General features: G+C 40.6%; 1 protein-coding gene across 2 annotated transcripts in view; it reads left to right on the forward strand.

Moving 5' to 3' along the window:
- The window catches only part of EP300 (EP300 lysine acetyltransferase), a 62814-nt gene extending 36169 nt beyond the window's left edge, over positions 1-26645 (forward strand). For both annotated transcript variants that reach the window (XM_086885692.1, XM_023934761.2), the window contains 18 exons: positions 787-1230; positions 1721-1909; positions 2811-2967; positions 3512-3630; positions 4840-5079; positions 5645-5733; positions 8164-8244; positions 10357-10413; positions 11853-11930; positions 13013-13080; positions 13750-13900; positions 14437-14583; positions 15003-15116; positions 16751-16916; positions 17558-17722; positions 21034-21195; positions 21669-21950; positions 23241-26645. In XM_086885692.1, the coding sequence (XP_086741818.1) occupies positions 787-1230; positions 1721-1909; positions 2811-2967; positions 3512-3630; positions 4840-5079; positions 5645-5733; positions 8164-8244; positions 10357-10413; positions 11853-11930; positions 13013-13080; positions 13750-13900; positions 14437-14583; positions 15003-15116; positions 16751-16916; positions 17558-17722; positions 21034-21195; positions 21669-21950; positions 23241-25466 (4935 nt within the window). In that variant the 3' untranslated portion in view covers positions 25467-26645. The remainder of the gene's footprint in view (positions 1-786; positions 1231-1720; positions 1910-2810; positions 2968-3511; positions 3631-4839; positions 5080-5644; positions 5734-8163; positions 8245-10356; positions 10414-11852; positions 11931-13012; positions 13081-13749; positions 13901-14436; positions 14584-15002; positions 15117-16750; positions 16917-17557; positions 17723-21033; positions 21196-21668; positions 21951-23240) is intronic.
- Positions 26646-26766: the final 121 nt, after the last annotated feature.

A 26766-nucleotide genomic window follows, 5' to 3' on the forward strand; every position in this document is an offset into this window, starting at 1 on the left:
GCAGTAGTTAAGATTCTCTTGCTGAACAGCAAAGCAACAGAGCCTGAGAAGTTAAGAGGTGGCAGAATAAGTCATAAAAAGGCATGTCTGTCCAGGCCTGTGTGCTGCTGACTTTGGGGGATTAGGAGGGTTATCACTACTGAAGATCTGAACTTGCAGTCTAGCAGTTTCCTTTCTGTCCTCTCCCTCTCCCTTTTCAGCAAGAACCTTTCAGGCCAGGAAGAAGTAGGGAACGTCAGTTTGCTTCTCATTGATGCTTCTTCCTAGTTTGCAGGCAAGATTATTGTGGAGTTACAGTTTTTTATCTTGACCAATACTTTTTTTTTTGTAATTTTATAATGGTAGAGTTACAGCTGTACTTATTTGTGATGATAAATTCAGTTTCTAATCTTGGGGGTGGAGGCATGGGCACACTAAGTGTATTTGAATGCAGTTTTTCACTGTGGTGTATTGTCCCATATCCAGGATGTACAAATCTGCAGTTTTAGAAAGAAATGTTTTGCAAACCAGGAGTGTAGGTGTGCCATTCTTCTAAGTTTATCAACAAGTATGTTATTCATCTCTCTTAGAGAAGTTTCAATACAATAAATTATAAAATAGCCTTATTTTTGGGTAGAACAAAATAAATCAAGTAGACCATTTCTGCTTTTTGAAAGAGTTTTTAAAAGTGAAGCAGATGGTTTGTCACATTTTTTAAAGTATGTTGTGGGAAAGCAGACATTTGACAGTAATTTATCTTGCTTTTGTATTTCAAGTCATTCCAAATGTGTACCTGTTTTCCCACAGGCACAAATGACCAGCGCTTCCTGTCCTGTCAACTCTCCTGCAATGGCTCCAGGTTCTCAAGGGAGCCATATTCACTGCCCACCTCTTCCACAGCCTCCCATGCACCAAAATTCTCCTTCTCCGGTACCTAGCCGAACCCCAACACCTCACCACACGCCCCCAGGCTTGGGATCACAGCAGCAGCAGGCGGCAGCAGCTGCTGCCACCACTGCCCCCACACCTGCTCCTCAGGCAATGCCACCTGGACCACAGTCCCAAACTATGCACCCCCCTCAAAGGCAGACTCCAACGCCTCCGCAGGCACAGCTGCCTCCGCAAGTCCAGCCTCCAGTTCCAGTTACCCCTTCTGCAGAGCAGCAGCAGCAGCCCTTGTCACAGCAGAGCACGACTGCGTCTGTTCCTACACCAACAGCACCACTGCAACCTCAACACCCCACAACACCTGTAAGGAAATACTTTAAATGTGCTTTCCCTGCAAATGTTTGTATGTAAGGTTTAATTTTCAACTGTGTGCTCATGGCATGTTTAATTTTAAAACACAGGGTTTTTTGTATGTGGGGAGTAAACTTTTTCCATCAAGACAAGTCTGTAGATCATCTGTTGTTTCCAGAGAGGAAGTATTTTACAGAATTCTTGCACATTTTTTGAAATTCACTGTGAAACATGGATGATGGTTTTGGTTACATATATGTATGCATAGGGCTTATACATTAGGGGAAACAATGTCATCTTCTATAGACAGGGCCTTCTAGTGCATGCCTCTGATACATATTTTCCACTAGTTGAGGTTGGGGGACACTGTATTCTTCAGGGAGAGCAATTAGAAGGGCTGGAGTGCTTTTAAACTCAGTGGAAATGTAGCATAGGTAAAACATAGATTAGGAAAGAAAAATAGGCTCATTAGAAGCCTGTTTGTAATGTTTTGTTCCTTCAGCTTTCACAGCCAGCTGTGAGCATTGATGGGCAGGTATCCAACCCCCCGTCCACCAGCAGCACAGAGGTGAACTCTCAGCAGACTGTTCCAGAACAGCAGCAGCCACCCTTGCAGGAAGTGAAAATGGAGATTAAAACAGATGAAGGGGAACCAGAACAAACAGAGATGCAAATGGAGGAGAAACCTGAGGTGAGGTTGTTGGTCCTGATCAGATTTTGGGTAGAATACCTTCATCTATTACTGCTGGATGCTTTCTGTCATTCCTTCCAGAATTCAGTGAGAGCTGTAGGTGCTCCCTGCTGCTGCTGCAGTTTTGATTGTTGTATTTTGTCTTATTCCTAAAGAAAAGTTTGTGTTTTCTGGTGAAATTGTGGTAGAAGTCAGTGGCCACATTATAATGTGGTTACTATGAACCTTTTCTTTGGTAAATGCCAGCTTTTATATATAAAAATACCAGTGAGTGAGAATGCACTCGGGTCAATTCTACAGATGTTAAAATAGCAGATACTAGGATGAGGGGAAATGGCTTCAGGTTGTGTCAGGGAAGGTTTAGGTTGGATATTAGGAAAAGTTTCTTCACTTGAAAGGGTTAGCAAGCATTGGAACAGGCTGCCCAGGGAAGTGGTTGAGTCACCATTCATGGAGGTATTTAGATGATGTGTAGATGTGGCACTTTAGGATGTGGCATAGCAGTGGACTGGTCAGTGCCGTGTTAATACTGGACTTAAAGGTCTTTTCCAACCTACATGATTCTATATGTACATGGTGGGATGCTTTACTGGGCTTTGACAACTTGTCACCGAGGACAGCCAGGAGTGTGGCTGCCAGTCGCATCATCCTGGCAGCTCTGCTGAATGAGAGGCTGTTAGAACTGCCTGAAGAGGTACCCATGTGTCTGCTTGCAGATCAGAACTCGTTAGCAGCTCATCATTGCTACTACTGCAGTGTTTAAAGATGCATTCTAACACATTTGCTCAAGTTTTAGGGGAGTTTTGACTACAAAGGAGATAGAAGAGTGGTTTAAAGGACAGAAGTGTACATGGGTGGCCTCCCAGGAGATTTAAGTGACAGGTTTCAATCTGCTTTCCAGGTTAAAGTAGAACCAGTCGTGGAGGAATGTAAACCAGACCCAATGGAGCAAGAAGAGAAGAAACCTGAAATGAAGACTGAAGTACCAGAGGGGGAAGAACGACCTACTACTCCAGCAACTCAGTCTTCTCCAGCAGCTGGGCAGTCTAAGAAAAAAAGTAAGCAGAAAGACTGTTTTTACTTAAATTCACTGCATCTCCCTAGAGAAATCTCTGCAGGGAAAAAAACCCTGGGCTTTCCTTTTTGGTACTTAGTGGATTATGTGGTACTTATATGGCTTGTTCTTTGTGGCTTTTGGACAAAAATATCTAATAATACATGTGCTTATAATTGGCTTTGGGCAAGTTCTTTAAGCCTTTAGAATTAGACACTAAGCCGTAGTAAAATTGTCAATACAATGGAGATTTGAAATACTGAGTTACAGATTCTCTAGACAATTTTTTTTCCTCGGGGCCTCTGAGAGGGGATGTATCTGGAATGTGAACCATCTCTACTCATCAATGTTGTCTTATGATCGCCTTTTCTTCAGGTGATCATTTTAATATCCGCCTCACGACTCAGTGTTTTAGAGGATAAACAAGCCGTGCTAAGTACCTTAAACACATCGTCTGTCTGTCTTTTTCCACAGACATCGCACTTTCTAGCAGGTTTCTTCCTTCTGGCTGTTTCTGCTATCTTTCTAATGTTGATTGTTTTCCAAAGTTTTCAAGCCAGAAGAGTTGCGGCAGGCGCTTATGCCAACACTAGAGGCACTTTACCGTCAGGATCCGGAGTCTCTTCCATTTCGACAGCCTGTGGATCCCCAGCTACTAGGAATTCCTGTGAGTGTCTTAGCAAGATAATTTCCTGGTTTTAATTCAAAACTACTGTATTTTGACATACCTGTTTGAGAACAGCTTATGTCTGTCTTGTTAATGTCTTCATATTGACATGTTTGGGGAGGTTTAACTTTGCCGGTGGAACATACAAGGTCTGACTTAGGAAAGTTTGTTTGGTTCTCTGTTCCTTTTACTAAATAAGCCAGATGTAACATGCACTGGAATGATTTACCAACAGAACCCCAGTGCTGTATGGCCTTTTTATGGTAGTTGCTTCATGTTGTGATGCTCTCATAGGTGTTTCTCATCATGTATAAATCTTGTCTGAAGATGTGGGAAATTATGCAGATCAAACCCACTTTAAAATATCCATCAATGATTATTATCTGTTATAGGAAAAGAAGAAACAATTTAAGTTAGATGTTTCTTTAGATTAAATTTTCTGCTTGTTTTAGAATTGTCTTGAGAAGACAATTATCGTTCAAGGATCTGTGTTTTTATAGTCTCTGAACTGACCACACAAGTTCACAAAATATAAACAAATACACAGATGTAGAAGTCCTTTTTAGGTGCTTCAGACAACATTTTTTGCCTGAAAGAGTTTTGATTTGCTGTTGGTGTGGGGTTTTTTTTAAGGCAGATACTAGGAAACTTCAAGGCCTGCTGTATTACAAGCATTTATACACTTGCTAATATTTTTAACAAGCTTTTAATTGACTGTCATTCTGCAAACTTTTGTAGATGTTGCACTGTATCAATGGTGGATTGGAAAAAGGCATTCTTTAGAGGAGACATGATAAGTTTTATTGTAGAATAAAGTTTTTTATTTTTGTTAGGTTTTCTGGGCTACTGGAAACAGTTGCTTTATATTAACGTTCTTGTGTATATCTTTGGATCACAATGGCTGCAAAAATATTGGCATTTTCTACTATTTGTAATACTTGTTTTGTTGATTAAAATTAGAGTGACTTGATTCCATTCGTTGTGAATGAGCAACAGCACTGGGAAATACAGGAATAATGAAAAGAAAGCACTGGAATTATATGCTATTACTTAGAGATTGCATTCTGTGTGTCACAAGTAGTTTGACAATCAAGTCAGGGAGGAACCTGTTTTTCTTGATGAGAAGACTTTATACGCTGAGAATGCGCATGCTCTCATGTCACAACACAGTTCTCTAGGAGGGTTTTGATGTGCTGCGTTTTCTTGCAGGATTATTTTGACATAGTGAAGAACCCCATGGATCTTTCTACTATCAAGAGAAAGCTGGACACAGGACAGTATCAGGAACCGTGGCAGTATGTAGATGACATCTGGCTCATGTTCAATAATGCCTGGTTGTATAACCGCAAAACGTCCCGGGTATACAAGTACTGTTCCAAACTGGCAGAGGTGTTTGAGCAAGAAATTGACCCAGTTATGCAGAGCCTTGGTTATTGCTGTGGAAGAAAGGTAAGAAAGTAAATATCTTTAGTCTGTTGCTTGCTTGCTTGAATTGAAGGGGGAAAATATAGTGGTTGCAGTTATCAGTTATGGTGGATCCAAAATTTCCAAAGTTTACCAGGATTTAGCAATCCTGAGTAATCTGAATTTGAGCATTTTGTGGGTCTTCTAATTCTATCTGGTCTTTAAGTAATCTATTTAAAGGTAAATGGATTAATTCCACCCCCTTGAGGGGAAAAAAAGCCTGCAACAGAAGGCTTATTTTGATTAGGACAAACGTTTGCTATTGCAGATTTAACAGACATGATTTTATTACTTCAGAAGTTCTGTATTTCACTGTATACTGAAATTCTGTTTCCCTTGTTTTGATGCGCTTTCTGTCTTTGGAGAAGAGTTAACTTGAAAATAACAGCCCACTTAATGTCTTCTGTGACTAGCAGTGCGTACACTTTGCTGTACAGAGAGACCTGTGCACAGAGTAAGGTGGAAGTGTTCACTGTCTGGGTTACACTTGCTTCCCACAGAGAGCAAGTGAAAATGTGTGAGTACTAAGACGACCCATTCCTCTTTGCAGTTGGAGTTCTCGCCACAGACTTTGTGTTGCTATGGCAAACAGCTATGCACGATCCCTCGAGATGCCACTTACTACAGTTACCAGAACAGGTAAGGAAAACTCAGTTGGTGCAGTTTTGTGCATGCTGCAATCAATCTGTTATAGGCATGCATGTATTTACATAGACACCCTCTTTATATGTGCACACCTTTATGTTTTAAGATAAAAATTTTTGCTGGAAGTGCTCTTGAATAGTTTGCCTTGTGTGTTAATAATGATTTCTTTGAGCAAAAGTTCACTGCAGCCTTTGTTCTTCCCTCCTTTGTTTGCAGAAATGTGATGTTTTATTACATTTTGATCCTGCAGTTAATTAAATGTTCAGTTACCTACAAATCATAATACAGCTCTGTTGCCTTTGCTTCCTACTGTGCAGCAGTATTTTTTGTGCAGAACACTGAGTAAACTATGCAGAAAGTGTATTAATGCTCATAATACATATTGGTTTTGGCAAGTCTTGGTTTTTCTTGTGATGTTAACGCTGAAGAGCAAACTTACCTCTGTATTGCACATCTTAACTGGAAGATCTGTGTATTCAGATCTTCAGCAGATTGATGCTTGCTTTTTCTTACAAAGTTTCCTAAAGGGAATTGTTTTGGCAGTAGCTATCAGTAGCTCTGTAAAACGCTGTCCCTTCTACAGCTCTTTTGAGTACATTTTTTGCTTGAAGTTTATTAAAGGATTTAAACTTGACTTCTGGAAGGAAGTTTCTTGTTAGTAATCTGACAGCTGAGGAAGTGAGGCAGGAAAAAGCAGGCAAACACACCCTTTAACATTCCCATATTCCCTTCCCTGTCACCAGAATGCACCTATTAGAGCAGAGAACTGCTTAACTCCAAGATACATCAATTTTATTTAGTTCCTGCTCTCCATTCATTCAAAAACCTCAAACAAACAGAAAAACCAGCCCCAAAACAAACCAGAATGACAAAAACATGGATGATTTTACCTCAAAGCCAATTTTCCAAGATTTGTAACTTCCTTAAGCACCTGGTCTGATTAAAAACATTCAAAGATTATACAAGTTATATCTTAACCTTTTAAAGCTTTATAAAGGTTTATAGCAGCAAATGGTGATTTTAAAATTTCTCCTACTTTTTTAGTCCTGTAATACCCTACCATAGCTATTGTAGTGTTATACTTGTATGTGGTGTAGAGCTTGTCATGTCAGTATCTTCTGCTTATGTTTGTCCATGGGCAAGCACTAGAGGAACCGAAAGACTTGCTCAGAAATCTGACATTTGACATGTTTTCAAATGTTAGAAGGGAATGTCTGCATTTAACAGGTGCCTGTGTGTGACTTGTAGATTGCATCATATGCACAGATGCACCTATCTATAGATTGAAATGTATAATTCCAGAAGTACTGTTCTCTGCTTTATCTCAGATGAAAACTGAGAAAGGAGGTTGAGACCTGTCTTTTTAGCCTGACAGTTGCTAATAACACAGATTCGTGTGGCTTTATAATGAACTTGTTTGAATATTTTTATTTCTATTTTTAGCTGTCTTGTACACTCAATTAACATGCCTTATAATGGAGAAGCCACAGCTTTAGACCTTTTTTGAAGGCTAGGGTGGAATCTTGAATTAATCTCTTATTTTATTGAAGTACAAATAAAATCTTTCTCTGTAATGCTTGCTGTAGTGATGGCTGGACTGTTCTGTGTGCAGACTGGGCTATGGCAGAGTCATATCCATGTAGAGCATTATATGTCTAGTTAATGTTAGTTAACATGCAGTTTGACAGTTCTATTAGTCTGTAAGAATTCTGAGGACAGATTTTATTGTTCCTAAAGTTTTGATATTTAGCTTTCCCTTTCAACTGGGAGAGAATTCTGTGACCTTTCAGCATTTATATATTTAAGATGGAAGACTACCTCTCTTCCATTGATCTCCTGCAGATCCTCCTCCCAACAGAACTGCTGTGCTGATGTACAAGTCAGAGTAGCAGTTCCTCCTTCTTTCTGCTCTTTCCCTGTCTCATTTTAATTCTTTGCTGTACGTGGCATGGATTATTAAAATGAAGAGGGTATGGGTATGCTAAAATGGAATACTCTTGTTTAATTTGTTTTTATCGTTTGCTGCTTGTGAACCCATTTGAGAGATTTAATGCTAATCTGTGCTTTGCCTTGGCTTTCTGCTTTGTGTTGTCTTGTCTTGCTTCTATGTTTTTGTTTTTGTCCTGCAAACCCCCATTTATTTGTTTGTGTGTGTGTTATTTTTTTAATTTCTCCTTCATGCTTGTCATTGTCTGCACTTGGCTTTGATTGCGCAAAAAAAAAATCCAAACCAAAAAACCAAACCAACCAAACACAATGTGGGGCCCATAAATCTGCATCATTGAATATCCTTGTCGCCGTTGATGACCTGCTCTCTGCTCCTGTCCCTTCCTTGGCCTGCTGTGATTGGTGGCTCCGTTGCTTGACTTGGGCTGTGTTGTGTGGACGGAGCAGTTCACCCAAATATGGCCTTCTTGCTGACAGGTATCATTTCTGTGAGAAGTGCTTCAACGAAATCCAAGGGGAGAGCGTTTCTCTGGGAGATGACCCATCACAACCTCAAACGTGAGTTACTTGTGCTTGCTTGGGCTGTGCTTTTGTGACCTGTGTCTTGGCCTACAATGCTTTCTGTAGGGAAGGGGGGGTTCAGCTGTAGGTTTTGAGGCTAGTAGAAGGTGGATGATAGATCCTTCAGAAAAGCCTGGACTTGTGCTTGTCTTCAAAACCTGGACTGACTGAACTAGTGAAAAATAAGCACTTAGTGCTTAAAAATTGCAACTGTATCAATAGAAGGGAAAGAAGAAAATGGCTTTTTCCCCTGAAAAAAAAGTGGATGTATTCTACTGCAGAAAAATAACCAAGCCTGCAGGCAAGTGTGTGACAGACATAGCTTGAAATGTCAAATGTACTGTTTTCTTTATACCCTAGCTATGCTATTAAACTTGTATTCAACATCAGGTTGTTTTTCATCCAAATTAGAAGCAGGCAACCTCCTTTTGCCATACAAACATTTCACTGCTGGAATGCCATCTGCCTACAAGAAATACTGTGCAGTTGTTGAGGACACAATAAAAGGCTGTGCATGGATTTTACCATGTTAGTGGCAAACTGTTGAGGCAGCCTCTCATTTTGCTGTATCCTCCTCATACCTCCCCTCACAAAAAATCTTGAAACAGAATTTTTGGAGACTATGGAAGCCCTTGAGGGACAAACAAGTGCCAAGCAGTTACTCTTTGAGCTATTCAAGAAATCCCTTTTCAGGAAGGCACTGCAACAACCAGGTAGAACAAAATGATGAATTCAGGAAGGTCTGAAGCTAGAGGGAGAGTTGCTGAAGTTGGTAATTGGACAAGCTGAGTTAACTTTCATTTGGAACCAGATCCTGGATGCACTAATGGATACATACAGAACAGTACTGGAAGTATCTGGGCTTGGGATGATGTAAGTGTACTGAAAGAGGTTAGATACAAGGAAGAAGTTATTCACTCTGAGGGTGGTGAGGCAGTGGAATAGATGGCACAAAGAGGTTCTGGATGCCCATCACTAGAAGTGTTTAATGACAGGTTGGATGGAACTTTAAGCAACCTGGTCTAGTGGAAGGTGTCCCTGACAGTGGCAGGGGGTGATGATCTCTTAATGTCCCTGCCAGTCCAAACTATCCTAGGATTCTGTGATCTACCTTTCTGGAAGGAAAAAGGAAGAAACAATGTTGTATACTGGTCAGTACAATGGGCCAGGTCATGTCCCTGTGGATAAGTGGATTGCTATTCTAGTAGAAGCAAAAAAAACAAAGTTTAATCATTCTAGAGTCATAGAGTACATCACAGGAATATACATGGTGGGTCCTGTTTAAGTTCCCTGCACCTTATTATAAGAATAGTTTGAGATAATTGAGATTTTTAACTTCATCATTTATTTTATAAGGAGCTTCATGTATTCAGAATAAACACTGAAATAAGAGGAGAATAAGAGGAAGGTTAATTCATCTCATGCAAATTGGAGTCTGTCATTGCGTTTCAGAGAGGGACATACTGATCTCGTGTTATGGAGAACACTCTTTGGGGCAAGTTCTCACAGATTCGAGTGTTCTTGTATGTTCTGAACCAGGTCGTTTAAAAGATACTTGGGACCTCACTGTCAAAAAGATGGAATTTTAGGCCTTGAAAATTATGTAGAGAAGGTATAGATAATGTATAGTAGTGGCTGGGCTGGGGTTGCAGGGTTTGGAAGCTGAAATTTTTCCTTTGAAATTGATGTAGGAGGAGGGTTAGGGGAATCTGAAAAAAGATAACCTGCCTTTCTCAGTAATCAAAGATAATTGGAATTCTTTGCCTGCAGAACATGAGAGGCATATCAAGTAGTCTTTTCACCATTAAATACTGATCAGACCTATCAAAACTTGAATTGTCAGCAAGCTTTAATATTTATCCTGTAGTAAAACTGAATATGGGAGCAATGTTCTCCACAAGAGAAAAGTAATGTTTTCCACAGACAAAGTGGAATGGCGTACACTTCAGTTGTCTGTCACTGTAAAATACAAATACTTTCCTTGTAGTGCCAGTGAGTGTTTAAAAATTCTGCTTGTAAGTTTTGTCTTGGTTTGTGGATAGGTGTGCTATTGCATGGATGTTTGTTGTCTTGTGTTAAAACTGAGTTTTATTGCCTGTTTCTCCATAGCACGATAAACAAAGAACAGTTTTCAAAAAGGAAAAATGATACACTGGATCCTGAGCTGTAAGTATTGCTGTCCCTCTTTGAATGATCCTCATTTTATTATAAATACTTTGTAAGATACATGTTATTCATTCACCGTCAGCTTTGTCTTTGAATGTTTTCTAATTTCATGTAGCTCTGTTAGTTGGTAGGGGCTGCTCAGTAATCAGCAGATCTGGCATTCAGTGCTGAGAACCCAAACCACCGTGGCTGTGCTTGAGAAATACATAACACTGAATGTCTGGGCTGAAATGACTCCATTTTGTTGTCTTGCATGTGGATTCTACAGGAGGATGAATGCAGATAGCTCTGCTTTGAAACTTTGTTGTGGCAAATGCTCAAGTCTCAGAACTGATTTGAGTCATTTGGCAGTAGCTCTTAGTGCCTTCGGCATTTCTAGTTCCTGCATATTACAGGCAGCTGTAGTAGAAGGAAAAGTTGCTGTATTTTGAATCAGCCTGTTCTCTACTGCTCTGAAAGCAGAACTGTAGTCATTCAGTAGCATTAAGATGATGGTGACTCAGCTGCTTTTGCTTTTCTTTATATTCCTGAGCCGTTTTTTGAAACTGCTTTACATGGTCCTGCATCATACACCTATGCTGCTATTTTGCAAACATCATATCAGTTCTCAAATGAATGAGCAAAAGGGATATTTATTGTTCCCACACCATCCTTCTAAAGGCACAAGGGTCAGCCAGTTCTTCTGTTTTACAAGGGCTGTGGGAAGGAGAGAATAGTAGCTTGATTCATAAATTTTCTTTCTCTTTGTTAAAGTGAAGATAGAATATAAGCCTAACTTACAGTGTGATACCACATGCTCTACATAGATTACAACTATTCATTCAAAGTCTCAAGCTTTTAGACAGGCATGTTCAAAAGGAGCCAGATTGCCCCAATACCTGAAGCAACCCTAGATATTTTTGAGAATTATATTCACCAACATCTGGGAATTAAATCATATGACTTGTCTCAGCTGTTCTTAAATCTCTGCTGATCTTCTGAAAGTGACTTAGGTATTTGCTTCTGTGTTCTTCCTTCCCAACTTTCTGCAGTATAGTTGTAATATACCGCAGAGTTCAAGCATAGTGGGGCAACTAACAGCCAAGTATTTCACCTGGTTCTTCCTTTCTGACATGTGTGAATCCATTTTCCTCTACTCTTTATAGCAACAAGCAGTTTACAGATTTTATCCTTAAAAGGGCTTTACTTGACAAAAAAAGGAGTGGATAGTGGTAGTACAAGCAAATGGTAATTATGTGTCCTTGCATAGTCTGCCTGACTTGAGCTGGCAGGTTCTTAATTTATTCTGAAGGCTGTTCTCAGCGTAGATGTGCTCTCTGTGTTAAACAGACTCAAAAGCCTAAATGCTAGAAGTGCTTGAATAAAATATTACAAAATATACAAGCAAGCAGTGTTACTATTAACCTTTGCGTCCCTTTGCCTTTTTCTGCCTCGTACAGATTTGTTGAATGTATAGAGTGTGGAAGAAAAATGCACCAGATATGTGTTCTTCATAATGAGATAATCTGGCCTTCTGGGTGAGCAATTTCTCCTTATTAAGTAGTTAGCATGTTTAGTGTTTGGTAAAGCTCATGCATAAACTTCCTTATATTGGTTATATTTAAAAGACTGTTTAATGGAATAAGTTACATTCCCTGAAAATTTTACACAATCTATAGGGTAACATCAAATTTAGACAGTATATCTTACAGTGTTCTGTGTGAAATTTTCTAATCTTTAATGTTTCCAATGTTTCTTTCTGTGGAAGAGAGCATTTCAATTTCGGCCTTTTATGTTTAGAGAGTCTTGGCCTTCATGGAAAGATGTTTTTAATTCTGGTAACAGTTTCAGACTGATCTGTTTTCTGTACAAATCATACTGCTTTGTCATCTTCAAAAAATTTTGTAACAAGGATTTAACAGGTGAACCAACTTTTTTGACCTCAGTGATCAGATTAAAATTTTAAAATTTTAATTTAGATTTTAAAACAAATGTGAGTTTCTTTTACTCCATGGTTCTTGATCAACGTGTTTTCTTCTAATTGATTAAGAAGGATGATAACTTATATGTTGAGGAAGTTTTATAAGAGCTTAAATGTCCCATTTCTTGTCAAAAAAGCTGTGGGTTTAGCATTCTGTTGTCCCATCCACATTGCTGCAGAAGTCTGTGGATGCTGCAGAGACGTACTCCTGTAAGTGAGGAAGAATCATAGAATCATTTCAGTTTACAGTGTACTTGGGCATTTAAAAAAAAAAAAATCAGCCTTGTGCTTGGTGTTGCAGTGTCTTATCATGATCAGAGGCAACAGTTTGAGCCTATTTGCTCCAAGAATACTGTGAGCTGATATTGTCAGACCTGGCAGTGGAGACTTCCCTGGGCTTTCCAGAGGTGATGTGGACAAGTGATAGGGCGTGCAGAACCTGGAGCTTAGATCCTCCTTTGCAGCTCTGAAACAGTTGGGCTGTTCTTTGTGCTTTTATTTCAAATTTCAGTTAAGGTATTTTTCAGATCAGCTAAGATCTGGTGAAGGATTTTGCTTCTAATGCTAAGATGCTAGAGAACTTGGTGGTCTGACTTGGGGTGACTTCAATTTTTATTTATTTATTTTTTTTTGCTTCAGCTTTGTCTGTGATGGCTGCCTAAAGAAAACAGGACGAACCAGGAAAGAGAACAAATTCTCTGCTAAAAGTAAGATTCTTATTTAGATTTATTTTGCACCAGCAAATTTAAATAATAGGTTAAGAATGAGGAAGAGGTGGCTTTTAAACTTGTGTTGTATTTAAGTGTTTTGGAGCTCAAGGAGGATACTTTTGGTCAGTTTTGACCATCAGTTCTGTAGTGTTCAGAGTGTTTGCATTCACAGGTGGGAGTGTTAGTTAATAATAGTCTGTTTTAGAGGGCTAACATACTGTTTTAGAGCACTTCCATTATTGAAATGTATTCTTTTGTTAAGTGGAGATACTAACTTGGCTAGTATGGCTTTAGAGACAGGATATACTTCCAAATGCAATGTCTGCTTGTGAAGATATGTCTGGAAACAGTGTTTTGTAATCCAGTTTAAGTAAGTTTAACACCTATTCAGGAGAAACCATAATTGTGATTGACTTTTAAGACAAGATAAAAGTTGGGTTGAAATACAGATTCTTTATTCATTTAAATAATGTATAAGCCATAAATGTGCCTGCAGGGGAAAAGCAGCTCACCCCATCTAGAAGTGGTAGGGTTTAAAGATAAAGCTTTAATTAATGTTAACATGCTGCATGTGTTAAGTCATTTTTCATCTGATATCTGAGTAGAGAAATCACATATGAACAGTTCAGTTTTGTATATGTTTAGAGCTGTATTTTCTTTCTGCAGGGTTACCAGCTACAAGACTTGGTACCTTCCTGGAGAACAGAGTCAATGATTTTCTAAGACGACAGAATCACCCTGAGGCAGGAGAGGTCACCGTTAGGGTGGTACACGCATCTGACAAAACTGTGGAAGTAAAACCAGGAATGAAAGCAAGGTATGTTTGTTTAATTTTGCTTTCTTTTGGTGGAAGTGGGAGTTGTTTGTACTTACATGATACACTTGATTAAATAGAATCATTTAGGTTAGAAAATAGTTTTAAGCTTGAATCCAGCTGTTACCCTAGCACTGCCAAGGCCACTGCTAAACCATGTACATCTACATATCTTCTAAATATCTCCAGAGATGGTGACTCAAACTCTTCCCTGGGCAGCTTTTTTCTACACTTGACAGTCCTTTTTATGAAGAATTTTTTTTCTTAATATCCAGTCAAAAAAGATTTTTGTATTCAAAACCTCATCACCAGACAGTTCATGACAAACAGGTGTTCCAGCAGCATAATAATTTTTTGTGACGAGTGTCTTTTTCACAGTAAAAAGGGAATCCCTCATATTTGAGTAGTCTGTAAACTATTTTCAAATTTCACTAAAATTACCCTTAGAGTAGTCTTGATCTTTGTTGCCTTCACCTAGTAACATGCAGTCTCTGATATGTGAATATATTTGGTATTCCTCTTTATCCTCTGGTCTGCAGGTTTGTAGACAATGGAGAGATGGCAGAGTCTTTCCCTTACCGAACAAAAGCGCTTTTTGCCTTTGAGGAGATCGATGGAGTAGACTTGTGCTTCTTTGGGATGCATGTGCAGGAGTATGGCTCGGACTGCCCTCCACCCAATCAAAGGTGAGGAACCCTATGAAAGTCTGTTTTACCTCGGTACTCTCTTCTTTGGATGAACCTCCTGTAGTTCTGGATAGAGATTCCCTGTTGCGTGTGAGAGACCTGTAGTGCTGCTAGGTTCTAGAAACAAAGTAGCTTCTGTAATGTTAGAGTTGTTTCTTACTGAGGATGCTGGCTAGCAGACAGCCTTACCTTAAGGATCACTTTATCTGTGTTCTCAAGGAAAGAGTTGAATAGTTTTAGAGAGATGAAGCTAGGATATCAAAAGAAGGCCAAGTTTCTAGAGGTAAACTAGAATCAGAGGCTTTGCAGATTGCTGTTATAATGGATGCTTCAGATTTATAAAAAAACATTAATAAACTTGTAGAATTACTTCAAAAAGTCTTTTCTTTCTCATGCTTTTTGTTGCTTTTTTTTTTTAGGCGAGTGTATATATCTTACCTTGACAGTGTTCATTTTTTCCGCCCTAAATGCTTGAGGACTGCTGTCTATCATGAAATACTAATTGGATATCTAGAATATGTTAAGAAACTAGGGTAAGTATCTTAGAACATTTTCTTCTGTATAACATTTGTACTGAGTAGTTCTTTCAGCAAATTAAATTACTACATCCTCTAGTAAAGAATATGGGGCCTAAGTATCAACCTGTGGTAGAATAACTTGACAACAACTGTGTACAGTTGAAAAGAAGAAGAGAAGGAGGAATTGCAGGCTTTTCATGGGAGGCCTCTGTTTCAGATATTTTTGTTTCCAAACTTATGTAAAACTCGAAGTCTAAGTAGAAACAGTAAGCCTCTTCTCCATAAAATGTTGTTGGCATTGTGTAATGCCACAGCTTTAATTAGGTCATTCCTTTGGGCTAGCAAGTAAGTCCTTACCCTTGTTTATAAGGAGAAAGTTGTGTATTTTGTTGTACTGATGAACTCATAAGTTATAACTTTGTAACAATTGTATAAAGCCACTAAGAAATCTTATGTAGTTGAAATTGTGAGAAACTGTAGAGTTAGGAGAGAGGAAAATATCCTTGGACAGCACAAAATAACACAGAACACTGCTGCAACGAGAAGGGTGGAAATTAAATGACCATGGTTACTGAAGTAGAAAGGCCAGTGAAGTAAACATCCCACTATTGTCAAGGTACCTAGTGTAGGTTGGTGAAGTTATTTGTGGAGAAATTGTTAGGGACTACATTTAAAACATTGATGAGAAAAGTTAGGGGAGTTGAAATGGAGGTAAGTAGTACTATCTTCAGTACCTCAGTGAGGTGGTGTTTTCTTTATTAATTCAAAAGCATACATTAGGCTTCTTTCTGGTTTTTTTTATTGTCTATTTTCTAACTTTTGAGTCTGTACATTTGCTGCATAGAGTTCAAGCCTCAGCTTTACTTAATGCTGTTTTCTGTGCTAATGGGTAACATCAGGTTCTCATTTTGGGAAAACAATCTTGGTCATGCAGTATCATCTCTCCATTCTCAGGCAGAAGGAATGACAACTGGCTGCAGCTCCCAGGGCTTGGGGAGGGTTCTGCAGAGCTGTTTCCCAACAGGGAAAGGATGGTTATTTTTCTCTGATTATCCCTCCTACTAGAGTTCTCTTCAAAAACTAATAGAGAAGAACTGAGGATGAAGAACTGATCTTAGGTGTTATATTCACTGCAGCTGCTGCTAATTGGCTGTCATCTGTCTTAATATGTCATCTGTCTTAATCTGTGCACTCCATACTATTGTTTGGCAGTGCCTGTTTATTCCCAGATATAATTCTAAAACTTTCTCAAACCAATTCTCAAAACCCAGAGGATCTACAATAGAAAAGTGAATTCTGTCTTTAAGTAAATCTGTTTTTAAAATGTTGCTACCTGAAGTAATACTGCTCTGTCTCAAGATTTTGCTACTTGAATACCTAGACTGCATCTTTCTCCTGTTAGTTAACTGTGAGATGGAAGTTGCAGGTTTGTGTCAGGCTTTGTTTTTCATGTAGACTGTAAAATGTGCACCCTTTACATATAAGTGCTCGATATATAGCGCTGGATTTTGGAAAATTAGTGAAAAGATGGAAATGTTAGGTCCGCGAACAGCCGCCGGCTCGGTGGTGGCGCCACCTGGTGCCAGAGAAGAGAGTGCGCGAGTCCATTGTCAGAGCCCACATGTCCCGGTTTTGTCTGCCCACACCAGGTATACTACTGGACACATCTGGGCGTGCCCGCCCAGTGAAGGAGATGACTACATCTTCCACTGCCATCCTCCTGACCAAAAGATACCCAAACCCAAGAGACTGCAAGAGTGGTACAAAAAGATGCTGGACAAGTCTGTGTCAGAGCGCATCGTCCATGATTATAAGGTCTGTTAAGTGTGTGCCTGGGGGAGATTGACCAATCTCATTCTGATTTCTTCCTTGCCTTATGCGTTGTGCCTGCTTAGTGGTGTTTACTGCATTAGTTTTAAGTGAATTGAGCACCAAAAGTTTAGAGTTAAAACTTACTCTCTTCAAAACATGTAGCTTCTGAAGTCATTCTAGCAAAAGACTTGAAATGGTACCTTAGAACAAACTAAGTTCTCGAGGAATACTGTAAAAGAGCAAAAGAACATACATGGAATCTTAAATCCTGTGTTAAATCAAATTGCAGAGTTAGGGTGCTGATGCACTTAGAAGTATGTAAAATCTTTGGAATTATCAAGACTAAAATGAGAGTGGAGATTATGGTGATTACATTGTCCCAGTTGGTAAGAATGCACATTGAAATCTAGCACACAGTAATGATGTCTTACTTCTGAGTGGGAATATTTGAAATATATTTGACAAACTGTAACTGATACAGTGTTAAATTTGCACTTAGAATGTGCTCTCATAAAATGAATTGAAATAGTAAGCTTTCCTTTGTTTAGTCTGCTGATGCCTTTTCTTGTCACTCATTGAGAACATTGCTTTTCATTACATGACTTGTAATAGTGATAACCAAAAGTGGTTTTGCTGTCTTTTAGGATATATTTAAGCAGGCAACAGAAGACCGTCTAACAAGTGCAAAGGAGCTCCCTTACTTTGAAGGGGACTTCTGGCCTAATGTTCTGGAGGAGAGCATTAAGGAGCTAGAGCAAGAGGAAGAAGAACGGAAGAGAGAAGAAAACACTAGTAATGAAAGCACAGATGTAAGGATGCTTCTGCTTTTCATGATCTAATGTAAAAGTTCTGATTATATATGGCTAATGATAAAAAAAGAAGGGGGGGGAAAGGCACTTTGGTTAACTGAATTTTTCACTCTAATATAAATTTCAATTTTAGTTTATAAATTAGAGCTGATAAAATACCACTAAGCTACATTTGGATGAACAGTGGGTGTTCATATGGCTATAAACTATCTAATTACCTGTCTTGGTAATTTTGTTGAAACAGCTGCTAATTGAATATTTTGTTGCTGAAATCCAATTGTTATCAATGATCATGTTGCCACCTCAGCCTGATTTGGAAGTTTTATCCTTAAGCATTACCTTTTTAATAGTGGCTCACTCTTTCCTTTATAACTTCGATGTTATAACACAAATCTTAGCAGAATGTTCTGAGAAAGTAATGGAATGTTGAGAGTTAGTACTTGATTCTCAATAGGTTTGTTTAGTGGTATTAAGGATCTGAAGCACAAATTACTGTGAATCTATTGTTGGGCTGCTTTAAACTAGAGAAATTTCTTGCTGGTGTCTGGTGTATTTTTTTTTTTTTTTGAGAATGTACAACAGTGTAATCAAGTTCAACAAAAAACCCTCCCAAAAATAAAAAGATGCCTCTTAATTCAACAATAAGTTTGAAAGTGAACAGATGCAGAATTTATGTATCTGCCTATCCTTGGATACTCTGAGCTTTTATGGAAGAGGTTGTGAATCTAGGGTAAGATTAGTAGTTTTGCTCACGCAGTAGTATTTGTTAGTTAACTCCTTAAACACCTTTGCTTTGTCACCTTATCAACTACTAGATTTTTTTGGCAGCTTAGAATTTTTTGCTGGAAGATCTTTGGATCAAAAAAAGTTAGGTTTAATGTTACAGTTAAAACCTGTGATTCTCCTGTGCTGCTCTTTGCAATACCTAATGTCATGGGGTGGCTTTACCTTTAAAGTACTTTTGAGAGCTAAAGAAGTTGAGGCTGCTGGTGGCTGATGAGAGTCCTTTCTCCTGACCAATTATCAAGCATTTCTAAGAATTGACAGCAGTTCTGACCATTAAAAAGTGAATTCAACTTGTGAACACCCCCTTAAGATGTACAGTCAGAGTTTTCTTGCTCTCTTTTGTTTCCGGCTTTTGAGAAGGTAACAAGGCCCTGTCGTATCTTCCTCTTTCCCCCCCTCCTTGGCCGGATAAGGCCGCAGAGGACGAAGGCGGGGGGAGGAAAAGAAAGCAGAGCTGCTCAGTTACTGCTGCTGCTGAACTGAAACCTGACACCATGAACTCTTGCTGCTTTTCTAAAGCTTTTAATTCTTTTACTACCTGGATAAAACGTACAGATTACTCCTTTTCTCAGAAAAACAGAGAGAGAGACAATAAACATGAAGAAGACATCATAGAACCACCAAAAACAGTGAAGAAGAGTTAAGTTTTAAATAGAAGAGAGAAAATAGTAAGATGCTTGATAGCTGAAATATCTTTCTGTTAAAGCTATGGAGATGGACAATAGTAGTTTAAAAAGACTCCTTTAATTCATGATAAGAGTATTGAGAGGAATAGAGTATTCAGAGTGTGGATTTTGAGCAAAAGAGAGAGTACTTGTGATACTGTGAGTTGCTGGAATTAGGTAGAGTGAAGATTTTGAAGCCTTAGGGGGCAAAGATAAAACTGTTTTCCAGGAAGGCTCAGACACAGATGAAGAAGACTTCTACCTTTGAATACAACTCATCCTTAAAATGGCATCCCTAGACTCATGGCCCATACAAACCTCAGAGTGATGTGAAATGAGAGGAGTGAACTGATGACAGATTTCCAGGCAGCTGGCATTAGAGAAATAGAAAACTATAACAAAAATAGTTTTCTTGTGAGAAACTCCATAGATTAGCAAAAAGAGACTTCTGTTTCTCTACAAAGACTGATGAAAAGACTCTAGCAAGAATTGAGACTGTTTTTGACCACCAAAGTTCTAAAGTTTTTTGTCTCTGTGTTACCATGTGTACAAAGAAATGGTCAAGTAGTGAGAGATAAAAGAGTTTTCTGGAAGTTTATTCTGGTGTTCTTATTCTTGTAGTTTGTTAATAAACTGTCTTTATTCCTTTTAAGTTTTAAGCCTGTTTTGCTCTTGTTCTAATCCATATCTCACAGCAAGAAATAAGTAATTTTTAGTTACTAGTTTAAAACCATAACACCTTCTTTCAAGGACTTAGATTAAACAAAGTGCAGGAAATTAGGCAATATGATATCAGATTTGCGTTAAGAAACATCTTTCTTAGGAAGGTATTGTTGGCTTCCCCATAAGGTATAGCTTCAAGTCCTCATCTTTCTAATACACCCAGAAACCACTTTTGAAAGATCATTTAGTTCTGTCTGTGAGGTTGGTCAATATTTAGTTGAGCCTTCACAGCAGTTTGGCTCCAAAATCCTGAGGTACGGCAAGCTTGCAGTACATTACTATTTAACTTCATTATTATTATTACAAGTATTTTTAACTCTTTATTGTTACTATGTTGCACTCTTGAAGAAGGGGCAATAATAAACTGTACTGTCAAGTGACATGATACTCATCCATGTTCACTGGGAATTTCCATTCTTGCAAAGTTATTTTAAGCTTAGGAAAAATGTTTGTTTGGCTAGCAATTACTTGGATCCTTGATCATCTTATGCTGTGGGATTTTGAGGGGTTTTCTGAGCAGCCCAGTGAGGAATAAAGTGTTCATTGCTAGCAGAATATAGTTGAAATTAAGGTGACCTGTTTTGTTTGACTCCTGTAGGTTATGTGACAGGTGCATGCTAGAAGTTGCACTACTAATGCCTTTTGGATGCAGAACAACAGCTTCATACCAAAATCAGTTTAATGTAGTCTGTTAAAAGTAAATCTGTCAGAGCTGTAGCAAACTAAATCTAGGTGGTTTAAGTCTGTCTTACCTTTGTTTAGTGCAGTATGAATTGCACTTGGCAGTTATTTTTACCTTTGAATTGCATGGGAATTCATCTACTGAACCTCTTTGTGATCATCCAAGGGTGTGTAGCTGTAACAGACAAAAAAGTTTCACTATATAATGTTTTGCTTGTACATCCTGAATATCTATACTTTTAATATTTTTGCATGTATGTATTGCTGATCTTGATATCTTTTTGGAGTAATTCTAATGGAATTAATTTAAAGTTTCTGGGGACCCTAGTATGTGTCCTCAGAGTAAATGATTGGTGAAGTGTGTTTTGTCCTGCAGCTATAGAATATGTAAAAATAATAAAATGGTGATGTGGTGTTGCTTAGATACCTGACATAAAATGTCTTTAAAATTGCTAGGTGAGCAAAGGAGACAGTAAAAATGCCAAAAAGAAGAACAATAAGAAGACAAGTAAAAACAAGAGCAGCTTGAGTCGTGGCAATAAGAAGAAGCCTGGCATGCCCAATGTGTCCAATGACCTCTCCCAAAAGCTGTATGCCACTATGGAGAAGCACAAGGAGGTAAGAGTTGATTGAATGAGGAATGCTTTTTTACTTTACTAAAGAGGTGTACAAAGCTTTGATACTTCAAACAGAGGCATGCCCTGTAAATTATACAGGTTTGGCTGGAGAATTGAGTGGCTCACCCAGACAGACCAGTACCAGTAAGTCTGGGTGCTCTTGGCTGCAAGGGAAATGGGAATAAATGCAGCTGTGCACTTATTGGATTTATATGCAAAACTTCCTAACCTTCCTAGATTGCCACATCAGTTCTACTGTTACTGTTCAGTTCAGTGCCCTCTTCCTGTCACTTCAGAGGAAAGTGAACCTGCAGGGCACCCAGAGGTCCAAGATTTCCCAGACCTCGCAAGCACCCCACCTGGCGGCAGGTCATTCGAGTGTTAGCTGATCCTGGAGCTGTACACTCTGTAATGAGGTTTGGTGATCAAAACATCTTGATAAGTGCTAGCATAATAAGCTTTTTTATTTTTCAGGTCTTCTTTGTCATCCGTCTCATTGCTGGCCCTGCAGCCAACTCCCTGCCCCCCATCATTGAGCCTGACCCACTCATTCCATGTGACCTGATGGATGGGCGTGATGCTTTCCTAACCCTTGCTAGAGACAAGCACCTGGAGTTCTCCTCACTACGAAGGGCTCAGTGGTCAACCATGTGCATGCTGGTGGAACTGCATACCCAGAGCCAAGACCGCTTTGTTTACACCTGCAATGAGTGCAAGCATCATGTGGAGACCAGATGGCATTGCACTGTCTGTGAGGTATGTTTGGTAAAGTTTTCCCTGCTTCTGTTCCTGCAGCTTTGTGCCCAGACTGTTCTTTACCTGAACTGGTTTCACATTATTAACTGTCAGAAAAAGATCTGTGCAGCCCATCTGCTGGTAGCTCACAAAGGAAGGAAAACATTTTCTGTAACAAGTAGCTCTCCTAATGTGCTGCTTGGTGTGATTTCTGCCTTGTGGAGAGCTGAAGGTGCTGCTGCCTAAGAAACTGGCAACTGTAGCCATGGCTTTAGCTGGAATGGTAGGGTTAGCTGATTTTTCTGAAGAGCAATGCAAAATTTTCCTTCCAGAGTCAAAAGTGTGGGGCTGCAGTATTTCTGTAAAGAGGGCTCTGTTGGTTTACTGGCACAGAGGTTCTGCTGTGCTGCAGGCCAGATCTCAGTACTCCTGTGACTCCTTCACTACTCTGTAGAATGCTGCAAACAGCATTTGTGTCTTCAGAAGTGTTTGCAAAACCAGTGTGTTTGAAATCAAGTCCAGGGGTTTGGTTCAATGCCCACTGGAAGCTGCATTATCAATGTATCTGGCTTCTAACTTATTTTTTTAGCCTGCTGGAAGGGAATGACTGACTCAGATTTGATCCTAATTACAATTTGATACTTCCATTTCCTCTGGTTACATATATAAATAAATAAATACACACACGTGTGCATGTGTGATTTTACCTTCTTGGTAAAAAAACCAGAAAGTAAATTCTGGACTTTCTATGGTTTAGTAAATCCTGAGAACTTCGGTCTTTTACTTTAGTGAACCCAAACTCGTGTGCTGTTGCCTTCACTGAATGCGTTCTGTTCTTTCACCATTCTCTGTTGTTTAGCTCACATCTGCAAACTGAAAATGCAGCTTTCATTCTTTTTTGAAAGCTGGTACCTCTTCTGCCACTCCTGCCCTCTTCTTTTGAAGAAGCAGAAGCAGATGAGCACCCTGCCTATTCGTCCCCTGCCTATTTCTTCTCCTTTCCTGTTGGGATTTTTCTGGCCCAGCTGAATAATGTGGGATTTACTAGCTCAGAGCCAACTTGTTTTTCAAGGTTTATATATTTGTGTAGCTTCCAGACACCCTTACACCCACACACTTTCCCTGGCTATAATTTGGATTTATTCCTTCTCTAGGACCTCAACATGGCATGAAAGATTGAATTTTTCCCTAGAGCAACAATTTGCCTGCAACAGACTGGGAGTAATTTGTTGAGGTGGCATGACATCATTTATTCATTTATCATATAGAGCTTCAGGAACATTGATAACTCCTCCTTTGTTGTCTTTTCAGGATTATGACCTGTGCATCACCTGCTATAACACTAAAAACCATGACCACAAGATGGAAAAATTAGGCCTCGGTCTAGACGATGAGAGCAACAACCAGCAGACAGCCACGACACAGAGCCCTGGCGATTCCCGCCGCCTGAGCATCCAGCGCTGTATCCAGTCTCTGGTCCACGCCTGCCAGTGTCGCAACGCCAACTGCTCGCTGCCGTCCTGTCAGAAGATGAAACGGGTTGTCCAACACACCAAAGGCTGCAAACGCAAGACCAATGGAGGGTGCCCCATCTGCAAGCAACTCATTGCCCTCTGCTGCTACCACGCAAAGCACTGCCAGGAGAACAAGTGCCCCGTGCCCTTCTGCCTCAACATCAAACACAAGCTTCGTCAGCAACAGCTCCAGCACCGCCTGCAGCAGGCGCAGATGCTCCGAAGGAGGATGGCGAGCATGCAGCGCACGGGTGTGGCGGGCCAGCAGCAAGGATTGCCCTCACCCACGCCGGCCACGCCGACAACTCCAACAGGGCAGCAGCCCCCAACACCACAAACCCCACAACCTCAGCCTCCACCCCAGCCTGTGTCACAGCCTCAGCCTGCACCTCCCAACAGCATGCCACCCTACACCATGCCAAGAACTCAGCCCCCCAGTGCTGTGTCCCAGGGCAAGGCAGGTGGCCAGGTGACACCTCCAACTCCACCTCAGCCACCACAGCCACCAGTTCAGGGTCCTCCTCCGGCAGCAGTGGAAATGGCCATGCAGATCCAGCGGGCGGCAGAGACCCAGCGCCAGATGGCACAGGTTCAGATCTTCCAAAGGCCGATTCAGCACCAGATGCCCCAGATGCCACCGATGGGAATGAACCCCCCACAGATAGGCAGAGGTCCTGGTGGCCATATAGATCAAGGAATGGGGCCAGGAGGAATTCAGCAGCAGCCACCGTGGGTACAGGGGGCCTTACCCCAAGCTCAGCTGCAGCCAGGAATGCAGAGACCATCCATGATGTCAGTAGCTCAGCCGGGTCAGCCGATGAATATGGCCCCTCAGCCAGGAATGGGTCAAGTACCTGGCACTGCTCAGCCCAAACAACCACCTCTGCCCCAGGCGGCCTTACAAAACCTACTGCGGACTCTCAGGTCTCCCAGCTCACCCATGCAGCAGCAGCAGGTGCTTAACATCCTTCACTCCAACCCTCAGCTGCTGGCTGCGTTCATCAAGCAGCGGGCAGCCAAGTACGCGGGGTCCCAGAACCCCCAGGGCATGGCGGGGCAGCCTGGCATCCCGCAGGGGCAGCCGGGGCTCCAGCCGCAGCAGGCCATGCAAGGGCAGCAAGGAGGGGTGCACCCCAACCCTGCCATGCAGAACATGAACCCCATGCAAGCAGGAGTGCAGAGGCCCAGCATGCCCCAGCAGCAGGCGCAGCAGCAGCCACAGCAGGCCATGGCTGGGATGAATCCTCAGGCGCAGCAGATGAATATGAATCACTCGGGAATGGCTCCCCAGTTCCGAGATCTCCTGATGAGACGGCACCAGATGATGGAGCAGCAGCGCCACCAGCAGCAGCAGCAGCAGGGAGCGGGACCGGCGCTGGGGCCAGGGATGGCCAACCACAACCAGTTTCAGCAGCCCCAGGGTGTCGGGTATCCCCAGCAGCAGCAGCAGCGAATGCAGCATCACATGCAGCAGATGCAGCAAGGAAACATGGGACAAATAAGCCAGCTTCCACAGGCCATGAGTGCAGAGACAGGAGCCAGTTTGCAACAGGCTTTCCAGCAAAGGCTGCTTCAGCAGCAGATGGGGTCCCCAGCTCAGCCCAATCCTATGAGCCCCCAACAGCACATGCTCCCCAATCAGGCCCAGTCCCCGCACCTCCAGGGCCAGCAGCTCCCTTCATCGCTCACCAATCAAGTGCGTTCTCCGCAGCCTGTACCCTCACCGCGGCCCCAGTCCCAGCCCCCTCATTCCAGCCCATCCCCTCGGATGCAGCCTCAGCCTTCTCCACACCACGTCTCCCCGCAGACCAGCTCCCCACATCCAGGACTGGTAGCTGCCCAGGCTAACCCCATGGATCAAGGGCACTTTGCCAGCCCGGACCAGAGTGCAATGCTTTCCCAGCTTACTAGCAATCCTGGCATGGCAGGCCTCCATGGTACAAGCGCCACGGAACTGGGGCTCAGCTCCGAGAACTCAGACTTGAATTCAAACCTTTCACAGAGTACACTAGACATACACTAGACACGTTGTAGCATTTTGGGAGCAAAAAAAAAAAAAATTAAAAAACAAAGAAAATAAAAAAAACTTATTTTCGCAAGACTTTTTGTACTGAAGACAAATTTTTTTGAATCTTTCTTAGCTAAAACGACATTTTTCCCTGGAACACATCTGAACTCTGCAGCAGTAGTTTATGGTTTTAAAAACAAACCGACAACGAACCTGAGGGACAGTAGAGTACAAAGAATATATTTTTGTTATGGCTGGAATCATAACCAGTCCTTTTTCTTGGCTTTTTTTTTTTTCCTCGTGTGCGTTGGGGAGGTCGGGGGAGGAAGGTGTTCTTTTGGTTGTTTGCCAAAGGATGCCCTGCTCATGCCTCCAATAGGTTTTATTTTTTTTTAAATTAATGAAAATATGTAATATTGATAGTTATTATTTACTGAGGCAGATGGTAAACATTTTCCCTATTCTGGTTTTTCTTCATGTCACTGCAAAAAAAACCACCACAAAAACAGAACAACAGAAAAACACAGGAGAACCTTTTCCTAAAACCGGAGGACAAAAGGGGTTAATGTTGCTTTAAAAATACATTACATATATAAATATATATATATAAAAATAAATACCAATCTTTTCCTCTTTGGTTGGAAATATGTCAATTCTTTGAAAAATGTAAAAATATTAAATAACTCAGTCCCCTCCTGAAGTCTACTTTTGTCCTCCAAGAATTTTCTATACAAGAGTCTGAGCTTAAAAAAAACTTCAAGTATTAAAGTAATTTGTACATGTAGAGAGAAGACAACATTTTTGGAAATACACAGGGGCAGCTGCCAAATGGATGTAGTATATATATTGTGGTTTCTGTTTTCTTGAAAGAATTTTTTTTGTTATTTTTACATCTAACAAAGGAAAAAAAAAAACCATAAAAAAGAGGGTAAGAAACAATTCCAACGGGATTATTTCAACCTGAGAAAAAGTCCCTGGGGTTTCTTCTTTATGCTTGCTTTCTCTCTCCCGTGCCCCTTTCCCATCCTCTTCCACTTTCTGTAAAACTTGAAAATAGAAAGCAAAAAACCCTCAAATGTTGTATATCATGCAATTCAAGTTGGTTACTTATAAATAAGAACTTTCGATCACTGTATAGACTGTTAAAATTGATTTCTTATTACCTATTGTTAAATAAACTGTGTGAGACAGACAGCCTGTTTTTAATGTTTCCCTTCTCTCCCACATGTGTTGCTTGTTCTTAAAATGGTGGGGGTAGCGGAATATGTGCTACTTCAAATGTTTGCTATCTAGACGTCGGAGAGCTATTTAATGT

Source organism: Cyanistes caeruleus, chromosome 4 (genome assembly GCF_971803275.1).
Source record: "Cyanistes caeruleus chromosome 4, bCyaCae1.hap1.1, whole genome shotgun sequence".
Classification (NCBI taxonomy): Eukaryota; Metazoa; Chordata; class Aves; order Passeriformes; family Paridae; genus Cyanistes; species Cyanistes caeruleus.